The 14390-nt window shown below is 45.8% G+C and overlaps 1 protein-coding gene across 7 annotated transcripts in view; it reads right to left on the reverse strand.

Moving 5' to 3' along the window:
• LOC138165431 (CMP-N-acetylneuraminate-beta-1,4-galactoside alpha-2,3-sialyltransferase) overlaps positions 1 to 14390 on the reverse strand; it is a 144535-nt gene that overhangs the window by 121146 nt on the left and 8999 nt on the right. For all 7 annotated transcript variants that reach the window (XM_069093779.1, XM_069093778.1, XM_069093776.1 and 4 more), the window contains exon 2: positions 11764 to 11896. In XM_069093779.1, the coding sequence (XP_068949880.1) occupies positions 11764 to 11884 (121 nt within the window). In that variant the 5' untranslated portion in view covers positions 11885 to 11896. The remainder of the gene's footprint in view (positions 1 to 11763; positions 11897 to 14390) is intronic.

A 14390-nucleotide genomic window follows, 5' to 3' on the forward strand; every position in this document is an offset into this window, starting at 1 on the left:
AATACTATGTAAACTATTTGAAAAAATAGGCCAAAAAAGAAGTCTTACCAAACTCCTTTTACAACATAAATATGGTTTTGATACCTAAAGCAGAAAGAGCAAAAACAGAGAAAGAAAACTATAAACCAATTTCCCTAATGAATACTGATGCAAAAAATTTAAATAAAATACTAACTAGGAGATTGCAGCAATACACTATGAGCAGGTGGGATTCATATCAGGAATGCAAAGCTGGTTCAATATTAGGAAAACTGCACATGTCAATAATAAAAAGAACAAAAATTGTATGATCACTTCAAAAGAATCAGAAAAAGCTTTTGAAACAAATGCAAGACTCATTTCTATTAATAACACTAGAAAACAGGAATGGAGTTTTACTTAAAATGATTAGTATCTATCTAGAACCATCAGCAAGTATTGCCTGTAATGAGGATAACTGGAGGCCTTCCCAATAAGATCAGAGGTATTCAATATTGTACTAGAAATGTTAGCCTTAGCAATAAGAGAAAAAGAAACTGAAGGACTCTGAATAGGCAATGAGGAAACAAAATTATCACTCTCTGCATATGATATAACAGTATACTTAGGGAATCAAATAAAAAATAGCCAAAACAACTAATTTTAGCAAATTTGTAGAATATAAAATAAACCCACATAAATCATCAGAATTTCTATGTATTATCAACAAAGTCCAGCAGAAAGAGACAGAAAGAGAAATTCCACTTAAAATAACTGTAGACAATATAAAATAAAATACTTGGGAGTCTAACTGCCAAGACAAACCCGGGAACTATATAAATACATTAACAAAAAATGTCACGTGAATAAAGACAATTAGAGAAATATTAATTGCTTGTGGGTAGGCTAAGCCAAGATAATAAAAAATGACAACTCTTATCTAAATTAATGTATTCAGTGCCACCCCAACTCAACTATCAAAAATGTTATTGAGCTAGAAAAATAATAACAAAATTCATCTGGAAGAACAAAAGATCAAGAATATCAAGGAAAAGGGCAGCTAGGTGATGCAGTGAATAGAGCACCAGCCCTGGAGTCAGGAGGACCTGAGTTCCAATCCGGCCTCAGACACTTAACACATAGCCATGTGACCTTGGACAAGTCACTTGATCCCAACTGCCCTCCCCCCTCAAAAGAAAAGCCAAAAAAAAAAAAAGAATACCAAGGGAATCAATGAAAAAAATAGTCTAAAAATGATAGCCTAGCCATACCCTATCTCAAACTGTATTACAAAGTGGTAGTCAACCCAAAGATCCAAGTTTTTGGTATAAAAATTCACTATTTGACAAAAATTGCAGGAAAAACTTGAAAGTAGTTGGCAGAAACTAGGTATAGACCAACATCTCACACCATTTACCAAGATAAGGTCAAAATGGGTATATGATTTAAACATAAAAGATGATATAAGAAAATTAGGGGAATGTGGAATATTTTACCTGTTAGATCTATGGAAAAGGGGGAAATGTATGTGCAAAGCAGAGAGGGAGGACTGCAGGAAATAAAATGGATAATTTTGATTGTTTTCTGCCATTTCAGTCATGTTCTACTCTTCCTGACCCCACTTGGAGTTCTCGTGGCAAAGATACTGGAGTGGTTTGCCATTTTCTTCTCCAGCTCATTTTACATAAGAGAAACTGAGGTAAAAAGTATGAAGTGATTTGCCCAGAGTCACACAGCTAACAAGTGTCTGAGTTTAGATGTAAACTGACAAAGTTTTGCTGTCTCCTCACCAGGCACTATATCACATGGTGCCACCCAGCTACTCATAATTTTGATTACATTAAATTAAAAATATTTTGTACAAATAAAATAATCTTTCCAAGATTAAAAGCAAAGCAATAAACTGAGGGGGAGGGAGGAAGGATTTACAGGAAATTTCTCTGATAAGTCTTATTTCTCACATATATGGAGAACTGAGTCAAATTTATAAGAATTCAAGTCATTTACCCACTGATAATCTGGTCAAAGGATATATATGAACAGCCAGTTTTCAGAAGAAATCAAAGCTATCTAAAGACATGAGAAAATGCCCTAAATTACTATAGATTAGGGCAGGGGTGGGGAACCTGTGGTCTTGAGGATAAATTATCTCACATAAAAGAGGCAAAAAAAAAAAAAGCTTTTATGGTGGCGGAGAAGATGAGAGAGTTGCGGGAAGTGTTTGAACCTTATTCTCATAAGAATTGGCTCAAAGAGGAAATAACGTACACACTCAGTTGGGTATAGAAATCTCTCTTACCCTACCAGAAAGCAGGAAGGGAAGAAGATAAGAGAAGGGGAGGAGATGACAGGAGGGAGGGCAGACTGGGATAGGGAAAATACAGAAGCAAAACACTTTTGAGAATGGGTAAAAGGGGAGAAAGAGTAGGAAAAACAGGTGGGGCATGGTGGGGGGGAATTGGATGGAGGGAAAGATAGTAATCATGACTATGAAAAAAAAATTTTACAGTAAGTTTTTCTGATAAAGACCTTATTTCTCAATATATAGAGAAATGAGTCAAATGTATAAAAATAGGAAACATTACCCAATTAATAAATGGGTTTTTATTAGAGAGACTAATGAGACTTTGAACAGAGACTTTGAACAGTTTTCAGACAAAGTAATCAAAGCTATCTATAATCATATAAAAATGGTCTAAATTATTAGTGATTAAAGAAATGCAAATTAAAAGAATGCTGAGCTATCACTCCACACCTATCAAACTGGCTAATACGACAGAAAAGAAAAAAGACAAATGTTGGAAAGGATGTGGGAAAATTGCGACATTAATGCACTGGTGATGAAGTTATATACCGATTCAACCATTCTTTGGTGCAATTTGAAACTATGCTCAAAAGACCATAAAAGCATTCATACCCTTTGACCTAGCAATATCACTACCTGTCTGTATCCAAAAAGAGATTAAAAAACAAAAAGGAAAAGGATTTATATGTACAAAAGTATTTATAGCCTTCTTTTCATGGTGGCAAAGAAATGGAAATTGGGGGAATGTCCATCAACGGGGGAATGACTGAACAAGTTGTGGTATATGATTGTGATGGTATACTATTGTGCTATAAGAAATGACCAGCAGGATGCTCTCCAAAAAAAAAACCTGGATTTACATGAACTGATGCAAAGTGAAATGAGCAGAACTGGAGAATATTATACACAGTAACAGCAATATCGTACAATGACCAACTGTGAATGACTTAGCTCTTCTCAGCAATACAATCCAAGACAATTCTGAAGGACTTATGATGAAGAATGCTTTCCAACTCCAAAGAAAGAACTGGTGGAATCTGAATGCAGATCAAAGCATCCTTTTTTTAACTTTATTTTTCTTGGTTTTGGTTTGGTTTTATTTCTGGTTTTGTTTTTGAGTTTGTTTTTTTGGTCTGTGTTTTCTTTTACAACGTGATTACCATGGAAATATGTTTTGCATGACTGCACATGTATAACCTATATCAAATTGCTTGCCTTCTCGATTGGGGTGGAGGGGAGACAGGGACAGAAAGAATTTGAGACTCAAAATTTTTTAAATGAATATTAAAAACTTTTTTTTTTAATTTTTGGAGGAAAGAGGGCAGGGCAATTGAGGTTAAGTGACTTGCCCAAGGTCACACGGCTAGTAAGAGTTAAGTGTCTGAGGCTGGATTTGAACTCAGGTCCTCCTGACTCCAGGACCGGTGTTCTATTCAATGCACTATGTAGCCGCCCCAAAAACTATTTTTATATGTAACTGGAGGGAAAAATAAAACATTAAATCATTATTTTAAAAAAGAAATGAGTTGATCATACACAAAACTCAACAAAGTTATTAAAAGTCTGCTAAGGGCAGAGTGCTACACCTTCCTCACACTAGAAGCTCTTACATTAAAAATAGGTTTATATCCCAGTGGCCCTTAATCATATTATAGTATTCAATTCTCCAGATGGAGCATCAGTCCCTCCACTATTCCCCACTCTTGAGCTTTCCCCACAGTTTCAGAAACCCTGAAGAGGGCTCCCTATTTTGGGGTAAGGCTTTCAGGGTGTGATCCCAACCACAGAATTCCAGGTGAAAGGGCAGGATTATTTTTGCTCCTTGTGCCATGCACAACAACTGCTCTCCAGAGAGGTCCACCACCCATGGCAGAGTGAGCCTACTTCTCCACAATCCTGCCAGCATTTAGCTTCATGCCTTCTGATAGTCTGGCCAGTTTGACAGGTAAGGAAGGGGGAGAGGCATCACTTTATATTTCTTTGATTATTGAGGTTCAACACAATTATTAACAATATGTTATTTCCTCTCTTGAAAATACATGCTCATATCCCTTGATAGAATAAACAAATCTGGAAAGACCTTCATAACAATGAGGGGAAAAGGTAGAACCAGAAAAAAAAGAGCCCACCCCAACTATGATTACAAGAAGAAGAGGAAATGAGAATGAATAGACAAAATTCCAACAAGGCCCAAAAGGAGAGCCTGAAATACAGTTGTGATCCTTCATGGATTTAAGTGACCAATATTACCTAAGTAAGTATAGTTGTCTGTCTGCATTGGTGCTCAACATTAAGCTCCTAATAAAACATTTGTTATAAAAATGGAAAGCAAGTCTATTTACTTTTCCATTTCCATTTCCAATATTGAAAATACAGCATCTAAGCCGACCCTCTCATTTATTCAGTGAGCATTTATTAAATGCCTACTGTAATATAGGGCCTATGCTGGGAGCTGAGGATTCAAAAAAGAAAACAAAACAGGCCTTGCTCTCAAGGAGTTTACATTCTACTCACTCTGCAGATTGGCAACTCCCTCGCTCAAACCCCATAGGATGGTAAATGCTGAAGAAAAGGAATTATTTTTGCCTTTCTTTGTATCGCCAGCATTTAGCACAGTGCCTGGCCTGCGGAAGTGATAAGTGCTGATAAGTGCTCGCTGACTTGACTTACCTTGCCCCTTTCCCCAGGGTCCCAGGCCTGGCCCATAGCCTTCTCCCCCTGGAGTTGCCTCTGCCCTGGGGCCCACTCTCTCTTAATCGGTAAGTCCCTAACCCAGGCCACACTTGCTTCACTACCAGCCCCACTGGTCACTCTCCAGATTTCTCTACTTCCTTACCAGCAGCCTTCCACCCAAAAGAAAAACCTTCCCATTCCAGATGACCTTTAGGTGGTGTCCCCTTCTCTCATTAGAATATAAGCTCCTTGCGGCCAGAAAGAAACAATTCAAATATCAAGGGTCCACAGTGAGGATCGCACAGGATTTGGCAGCCTCTACACTGAAAGATCGGAGGCAGTGGAATACAATTTTCCGAAAGGCAAAAGAGCTCAGGTTACAACCAAGGATCACATACCCAGAGAGAATGAGCATATTCTTCCAGGCAAAGAGATGGTCATTCAATGATATAACAGAGTTCCAGACCTTCCTGATAAAAAAAAGCCAGAACTCAATGGAAAATTCAACCTCCAATTACGAGATGCAACAGTGACTTAGAAAGGTAAACAAGGAGAACACACACATACCCTACTATTTGATAAGAGCAAACTGGTTATAGACAAGTAGAGGGTATGAGTATAAAATACGCAAAATGACGATTTTAAAAAATCTTATCAAGGGCTACAAAGGGGCTGCAATGGAAGAAAGGGAATGGTTGAAGTGGAAAAGGGTAAATTATGCCACACATAGAGGCATAAAAACTGTATAGCAGAGGGAAAAAAAGGGAGGGAGTTGGGAAGCATATGAGCTTTCCCATCATTGGTTCTGGTACAAGGAGGGAATAACAACCAGTTAAGCATAGGACTCTATGGAGAAACGCAAAAAGTATCATTTTAGAGGGAAAGAGGGGAGGGAGAGGAGCTTCGCATGACATTTGTTCCGGTCACTCTTGGTGCGAAGAATAAATAGCATACTGTATTAAGTACAAAAATATACTACAGGCAGTAGGAGGGGGAAAGGGTTACGAAAGGGGGGTGAGAGTGGTTTGTAGGGAGGGAAGAAGTAAGGGGAAAGGGGAGGAAAAGGGAGGGGGGCTGATAAGGGAACACTAAGGGAGGCGGTGGTCAAAAGGAAAACTATTAAGGGGGGGAAGGGAGAAGAGAGGGAAAATATGAACATTAACAGGGGTGGGAATAGAATGGAGGGAAAGAAACAGATAACAATCATAACTGTAAATGTGAATGGAATGAACTCTCCCATAAAACGGAGACGGATAGCAGAATGGATTAGAAATCATAATCCTACAATATCCTGTTTACAAGAAACACATCTGAAACAGAGGGATACACACAAGGTAAAGGTAAAAGGTTGGAGTAAAATATATCATGCCTCAGCTAAAGTAAAAAAAGCAGGGGTAGCAATCCTTATCTCAGATAAAGCAAAAGCAAAAATTGACCTAATTAAAAGAGATAAGGAAGGAAACTATATCCTGCTTAAAGGCACCATCAAGAATGAAGCAATATCATTACTTAACATATATGCACCAAGTGGTGTAGCATCCAGATTCCTAGAGGTGAAGGTAAAGGAATTAGAGGAAGAAATAGATAGCAAAACTATACTAGTAGGAGACCTTAATCTCCCCCTATCTGAACTTGATAAATCCAACCTCAAAATAAACAAGAAAGAAATTAAGGAGGTGAACAGGATTTTAGAGAGGACAGGTATGATAGATCTCTGGAGAAAACTGAATGGGGATAAAAAGGAATATACTTTCTTCTCAGCGGTTCATGGCACATACTCAAAAATTGACCACGTTCTACTACTGTGCTATAAGAAACGAGGAGCAGACGGTCTTCATGTTTACCTGGACAGGCTTGTACAAACTGATGCTGAGTGAGAAGAGTAGAACCAGGAGAAATTTGTACACAATTACAGACACAACGCATGTGTGATGACCAACTTTGATAGACTGGACTCTTCTCAGCAATGCAGTGATATAAGTCAATGCCAAAAGACTCATGATGGAGAGAAATATGTGCATCCAGAGAAAGAACTAGAAAGAACTGAGTTTATATCCAGGTGGAAGCAAAATACCTGATCTTTTTCCTTCTCTTATTTGGTTTTATATCCTCTTTACCATTTTTCATTCCAGCTGGTACAATCCATCCTTATAACCTGACTAATGTATAATGTGAAAGTATTTACAGATCCTATACTTGACTATATGCCACCCTGGGGGGGGGGGGAGGCAGGGGGACAAAATGTGAAACTCAAGGAATTGTGGAATTGAATCCTGTAAACTAAAAAAAAATTTTTTTAAATATCTATGAAAGGAAAAAAAAAAGAATATAAGCTCCTTGAGGGCAGGGTTTGCCTTTCTTTTTGCTTCTACATGAGGTGGAGGGGAAGGCACAGCATCCTGGGATCTGGAAAATTCAGTAAAATGTTTGGCCCTCCCCTCATACCAGAGAAGAAATCTGAATTATGGTGTTAAAAGACAAAATACATAGATATTCTATAATATTATACATCTAGTTTATGCATTTCTGAGTTTCTAAACATTTCCTGTGTCGTCTGCTGGCCTCCTATGTCCTCTGCAGGTTCTGCAAAACTCCCCCAAAATTCCCATTTAATTTCTCATGCCAACCCATGATATATCCAAACAGAAGTGGGGAAAGTCATGATATGGAAGAGAGAGCGGTATTTGTATCCCCTGTGCCTAGCGCCCGGGAAATGCCTGGCTTTGTCTCTCTGCTGGAGGGAAATGGCCCACACTCAGAAAATCCATTACAAAATAAACGCAGAGCAGCTGGGGGGAGGGGAGGGACCAGCATTGATTAAGCACCTACTGCGTGCTAAGCACCTTACAAACAGCTCATCTGAGCCCCACAACAGCCCTGGGAAGAGGCGCTGTGCTCGGGGCGCTCTCATCTGAGCAGTTCAGAAGAGGCTAAAGAAGACACAGACTGAGGAGTGAAGGAAGCAGAAGAATCTGTGAGGAAGGGAGGGCGTGGGTGGGGCAGCCCAAGCAAACGCAGGGAGGATGGAGACAGAACAGCTGTTGGTGAGCATCAGAGAGAAGGTCGGTTTGTCTGCATTGTGGAGTCCATCCCTATAGGGACTAAAGTGCAAGAGGCTAGAAAGTTAGGGCAGAGCCAGAATGAACAGAGGACTTTGTATTTAATCCACAGGTATGATGGAGCCAGTGAAGTTTCTTGAGCAGGAGTCAGACCCGTGCTTCAGAAAGAGACTGGTTAGGAGGTGAAGGGAATGGGAGGGTGCATGACGGAAGTGGGGAGGAGATTCGGCCAGACTTGTTAACCAATTGGAAGCGAGGGCTGAGGGGGAAGGCAGGGGTGATGATGACCCAGAGGTTGTGGCTGGCCTCTGACAGAAATGGAGAAAAGTGGAGAAGGACCCAAGGCTGGGAGCCTAGACGACCCCCACCTAGAAGAGGGACGGTAGGTGGCGCTTAGGAAGAAGCTTCTGCGCTCTGGTCTGCACACCTAGCAAAGAGCCCTCAGAGAGGAAGCCAACGCATGGAATCTGCGTTAGAAGGGACCTGAGGTCTTCTCCCATCAAACAAAGGCTTCGGCCCTTCTCTCCTCTGGGCCCCTGGGAAGTAGTTTTCCCCAAATATCAGGGTGTGCCAGACTGTAGCTGGGTCACCTCCCCTCCATCACAGAGTTTAGGAGGAAAGAATCCCTTCCCCGCAGGGTCCCCATTTTTCTAGCCTCAGCAAGCAGCTCCCTTTCATCAGGGAGAACCAGCTCCACACTGGAAGTCCCTCTCATAAGTCCCCTCGCCCCTGAGGAGGTCAAAACTATCCCTAAGGCACAGATCTCTTCTGCTTACTTTTCCCTGGCCGCGCTGTCTCCCCATTGGATATTGGCTCCTTGAGAGCTGTATTTTGTCTTTGTATCACCAGTGCCTGACACACCATAGGTGCTTAACAAATGTAGTGTTAGAGCTGTCATGTGGGGGAGGGAACAGCCCTGTTCTGCTTGGCTCATGGGGAAGAGGAGCTGTAGGAAAGCCGACTGAGGCTGGTGTGATGACAGCTTCCTCCCAACATGGGATTTCCTCAGTAAAGGGCTTTCAGCCTGGGCCCCTGACAGATCTTGGACAGAGGCTTTCAACCTGTAGAAGAAAAGAATCCATTCACAGACATGTGAGTAGCCCCAGCCTCTCACTCATGCTTGGGCTCAGCTGATCTTTGGCTCCTTGGCTCCCGGCCAGACGCCTCCCAGAGGGGCCCAGTGGTGGCTTGGGCTCTGGTAGGTTAACTGGGGTCAAGTGCCCTGAGAACATGCCATGACCAGGCATGTGACAAGGAAGTCACTATGTTCCCAGTGGGCTGCACTGTCTGCTGGCCCTCCTCCCACCCAGGGAGTAGGTAGCTCAGTGACCAGAGCTCTAGGCCTGGAGTCCGGAAGAACCTCCTTCAAATCTAGCCTCAGATACACACTAGTTGAGCAAGTCACTTTACCTGTTTGCCTCAGTTTCCTCAACTGTAAAAGGAGGATAATAATAACACCCACATTCCAGGGCTGTTGTGAGGATCAAAGGAGATACTATTTGTTTAAAAAAAAAAAAAAGAAAAAAGTGCTTAGCTGGCACAGAAGCTGGCACGCAGTGGGTCCTCTACAGACCGCCAGACCACCAGAGTGGGCCCCTCAGCCTGAGGTTCAGGCCCCCCCACCCTGGCCACTCCCACACAACCCCCCCCCTTCTAATCATTCACTCACAGAGTAGCTTCTCAAGGTTTGAGGATTAGAGTGTGTGCAAAGCTGTGAACACTTGATTAACACTGTTTTATCGCTAGCTGGCTTCCCATGACGCACTCAGAGTCACCAGAACGCCCTCCACTCCCAGCTTTGCCCCCTCCCTGCCCTTTCGCCCTCCTTCCCCCTTTTACACGGCCAGCAGCAGGAAGGAGAAGGGAGGATCTGTGTGTGCCCTAAGGGTGGCACTCCACGGTCCTTCACTGGACACTCCAGGATGGAAGCGGATTTTTTAGGGTCTGTGGCACCTTTCATTAAAGTACTTCTCTGTTCCTCTAACTGTGTTTTTCATTCAAAAGGACCATGCCTGGGACATTTGCTGCCTCTTTCTCTTGCAAAGAAAGAAGCCTAGTTCAGCTGCTCCCAGTCTGGGGCCCCAGAGACAGCCGGGCAGCCTCCAGTCAGCATCCTGGGCCAGTGTCTTCCACCGACAAAGGCTCGCCTCCAGCTGCAAAGCTGATACAAAGGCTCCCTGTGGCTCCCCAGGCACCCCGCCCCTGGGCCTGCGCAGAGCGCCGAGCTGGGAGGAAGCTCCACAGACCCTGGCAATCAGGGGTCAGGGGGAACAAAGCTCACAAGAGCCATCCAAACGAGGACAGGAAATCAGGCCCTGCTGCAACACCAAGAACAAAGGCATCCTTGGAAAAGGAGCTCAGGGCTGTGGGTGGGCGGGTGCCGGGATCCCCCACTGCAGCCAGGCCAGCCCACAAGCCTGCAGGAGCTCACCCCGCCTCACGTGTCCCCCAAGCACACAGCAGACTCATGGGCGCTCCCTGCCTCCTAGTCCTGCCCTGGGCCTCTCACCGGGGCCCACACAGCCAGCCTCTCCAGTCTGGTCCATCCCACAGAATTGAGCAGCCCCGCCCCCCCGGGGGAGCCACACAGGGGACGCCACTTTGAAGCACTTCACAAACAGCAGCCCAGTTGGCCCAGAGGGTGGCAGGAGGGCCAGTGAAGGGGACAGGAGGCCAGGGGCTGAGCAGATGGACTCTTAGGGAAGAATTGGGCCAGTTAGAAGAGACGTGAATGGGGCTGAAGGGTAAGAAAGAAATGGAAAGAGGGGACAGAGAATGACTGGGTTAGGACTTCATGGTGACGCTTAGTCTGGAATAAATCACATCCTACTGGCCCAGCCCCTGACTCTGACTGAATGATCATCCATCACCCATTCTGGAGAGCAAAGCGGGTGACTAACTGGGGCTTACAGATTGTCCACTTCCCTAGCCCTCCTCCAGCCCCTCTGCCCCCCTGGGCCCAGGGCACAGACTTCCTCCCTCTCCCACGAGGTGCCAGGTACAGCTAAGAAAAAGAAGAAAAGACCAAGTGAGGAGAAAGCTCCTGATTCTCAGGGGAAGGAAGGGTGGCAAGCTTCCATGAGGATGGGCCAGCACTAACCCCATGAGGTCACTGCCCCTCACCCCAGGCTGCCTCCTCTGCTGGGTCACAGGTCAGGAGAGGCCTCCGGGTCCTGAGCCACCACCAGGCCAGGGAATGGGAGGGAGGAACGCCGGGGGGTACACTAGAAAGCCTACTGGCTCTGAGGCCATGGGACCAGTGCCAATCCTGCCCCTAGTCCCTAGATGACCCTGAGCAAGCTGTTGAGATTCCCTTAGCCTCCTTCCCTTAGTTTCTCCTTCAATACAATGAAAGGGCTGGATTCAATGGCCTCTGAAAGCCCTCCAGCACTACCTCTGTGATGCTCTGATTCTGTGACCTTGGGTAACCCTTTCCTCCTCTTTAAAGTGAGAAGGTGGGGAAGGTTTGGGGGTCACAGCCTTGGGGGCTCCTTCCAGTCCTACATCTGTGATCTTGTGCCCTTGGGAAAGTCTTGCCTCTCTGGACCTCAGTTTCCTCCTCTGTCAGATGGAGGCTTGGATTGTGGGGCCTGTCCCAGTCCTCAATCATCCCAGGAGCCTAAGGAGGCTCTAAAGGCGGCCTTGATAGACTCCATGCAGCCCGAGACCCCAGACCAGGGCCTGTGTGGAGGAAGCCGCTGACCAGGAGCTGGCGGGGAGCTGTGAGCAGAGCCCGCCAGGCTCGCGGGGCCCTCTGCTGGCACTTACTGGGGTCTTCCCATCGGAGGAGGTGCAACTTCCAAGCGGCATAGTACATGAAGCCCAGCACCAGGCAGAGGCACAGAGTGAGCAGCAGGTTCCGCACAAGCACCACGAGGCCCATCTTCATTGGCTACATGACCTACAGAAGAGCAGACAGAAGGGGTCTTGAGAGGCGGGCACTGAGTCTCACCAGCCTGCTCTCCATGGACACGTAGGGCAGGTATGCATGGAAGGGGCACCCCAGCCCTGCACGGGGGCCAAGCCTGGCACAGTGGTCAGAGCAGGGCCCCTCCGTGGGCTGTCTCCTACACAATCCCTGAGAACTCTCAGACAACCACCCTCCCAGGCTGTTAAGAAGGCAGGGGGCAGCTAGGTGGCGCAGTGAATAGAGCACTGGCCCTGGAGTCAGAAGGACCTGAGTTCAAATGTGACCTCAGCCACTTACACAAAAACTAGCCATGTGATTCTGGGCAAGTCACTTAACCCCAATTGCCCTGCCTTCCCCCTCCAAAAAGCAAAAAAGGAAAAAAAAAATAAGGCCTTGTGTGTCAACAACCATCAGCGCTTACTCTCAACTACAAGCATGGTCCTGGAGAGTGGCTTTGTGAGTAGAGAGGAGTGTGCACGAGAGAAGCTGTGAAATGAGAAATGCCAGGCCTGGAGAAAAGGTTCAATCTGGGGGATAAGAGAGTAAGCAGCGAGGTGACTCCAAGGGTGGGAACCTGGGGACTGGGAGGGTGGTGGTGCCCTCCACAGTCATGGGGAAGTTAGGAAGAGGGGAAGAGTTGGGGAGGAAAGACAATAAGTCCAGTTTGGGACACATGGAGTTGAAGATGTCTATGTGACATTCAGTTTAGCTGTCAAAAAGACAGGTGGGAGGTGGCCAGGTAGCACAGTGAGTAAGAGCACCGGCTCCAGTGTCGGGATGACCTGGGGATTGAATCCAGGCTCCAACACTTAGCACCCACCCAGAAACACCTGGCCATGTAACCTTGAGCAAGTTACTTAACCCCGATTGCTTAGGGGCGGCCAGGTGGCTGAGTGAGTAAGAGCACTGGCTCCAGTGTCGGGATGACCGGGATCAAATCTGGGCTCAGATACTTAGCACCACACCCAGAAATAACTGGCCGTGTAACCTTGAGCAAGTTACTTAACCCTGATTGCTTAAAAAAAAAAAAAGACAGGTGGAGGGTGGTACAGCGAATAGGCCACCAGCCCTGGAGTCAGGAGAACCTGAGTTCAAATCTGGCTTCAGACACTTAACATACTTACTAGCTATGTGACTTAGGCAAGTCACTTAACTCCAATTTCCTTGCCTTTCCCCTCCAAAAAAAGAAAAGAAAAGACAGTTGGAGAGATGAGACTGGAGTTCAGCCTCAGAGAGGTTGGGGCTGGATAAGCTGATCTGAGAATCATCAGCTAAGAGATGATCATTGAATCCTTGGCAGCTGATGAGATCATGGCATGAAAGAGAAGAAGGCCCAGGACAGGGCCCTGGGGGTTGCCCATGACTAATAGACATGCGCTGGATGAAGGCCTCAGCACCAGAGACAGAGGAGGAGAGATCAGACGGGCAAAAAGCAGGAGAGAGAGTTGTCAGAAAAGCCAGAAGAGGGTGAACAGAGGTGTCAAAGACTGCAGAGAGGCCAAGAAGTGTGAGGACTGACGCAGGCCCGTGAGATCTGGCAGTCAGAGATCATAGGACACATGGAGAGCGGTAACAACAATAATGGCCACTACCTTATCTAGCGCGTCCTAGGTGCCAGGCACTGTGCGAAGGGCATCCCAATTATTGCCTCATCTGATCCTCGTGACAACACAGGGGGTAGGTGCTATTATTACCCCCAAATAAGGAAATTGGGGCAAAGAGTTTGGATGACTTGCCCAGGGTCACATGGCTAGTGTCCGAGGCAGGGTTTGAAGGCAGGACTTCCTGAGCCCGGGTTCGATATTCCATCCACTGAACCACCTTTACCGCTGGCTAGATTCCACCCAGAGCTCTAGCTCATCAGAACACTGTTCTGCAAGGCCCTGTTATCATCCTCTTTACCAGCCCTGCTTTCCATGCTCATACACTGAAAACCTCTATTGCCTTGTCCATCTGTACTGGTCTCTGGACAATTCCTATTTTTCCTTCCCACTGAAACAGCTTCCCTTTGTGCCTTCAGAATTCCATTCCTGCACATCCCCCATCCCTCCTGGGCTGGCTTCCTCTTTAGAAATTCAGTCTGTGGGATTTGACCTATCCTCCCCTGAACTCTCCTTCTCTGTCCTAAGTTCTAGGAGTTTCTGAGATTTCCTCTCATGGGCTGAGTCCTGGACTCTCTCCACCAGGGTCTAAGGAGGGATATGGTCAAGCAGGTGCTGGTGGTTTGAGTTGGCTGCACATGCTGACTCCTGTCTCTCTCTCAGGGGGCTTTCCTGCCTCAGGTAGGCTGGCCCTGTGGGTGCAGCTGGTGGTGATGGCTAGCCCCTTTTCCACAGGAGATGCTTCCCTGATGATGGCTGTGAGAACTGGGCTGGAAGCAAGATAGGTGGTCCGGGGGTGCTGCCACTTCCCAGGCTCCTATCTGCCTCTTGGTAGTATTTGTCAGGAGCGCTCCATCCCCATCATTCCTATGTTTTATCCCAGA

Source organism: Petaurus breviceps, unplaced genomic scaffold (assembly GCF_028583685.1).
Source record: "Petaurus breviceps papuanus isolate PSGF00001 unplaced genomic scaffold, PetGlider_PUasm1.0 208, whole genome shotgun sequence".
Classification (NCBI taxonomy): Eukaryota; Metazoa; Chordata; class Mammalia; order Diprotodontia; family Petauridae; genus Petaurus; species Petaurus breviceps.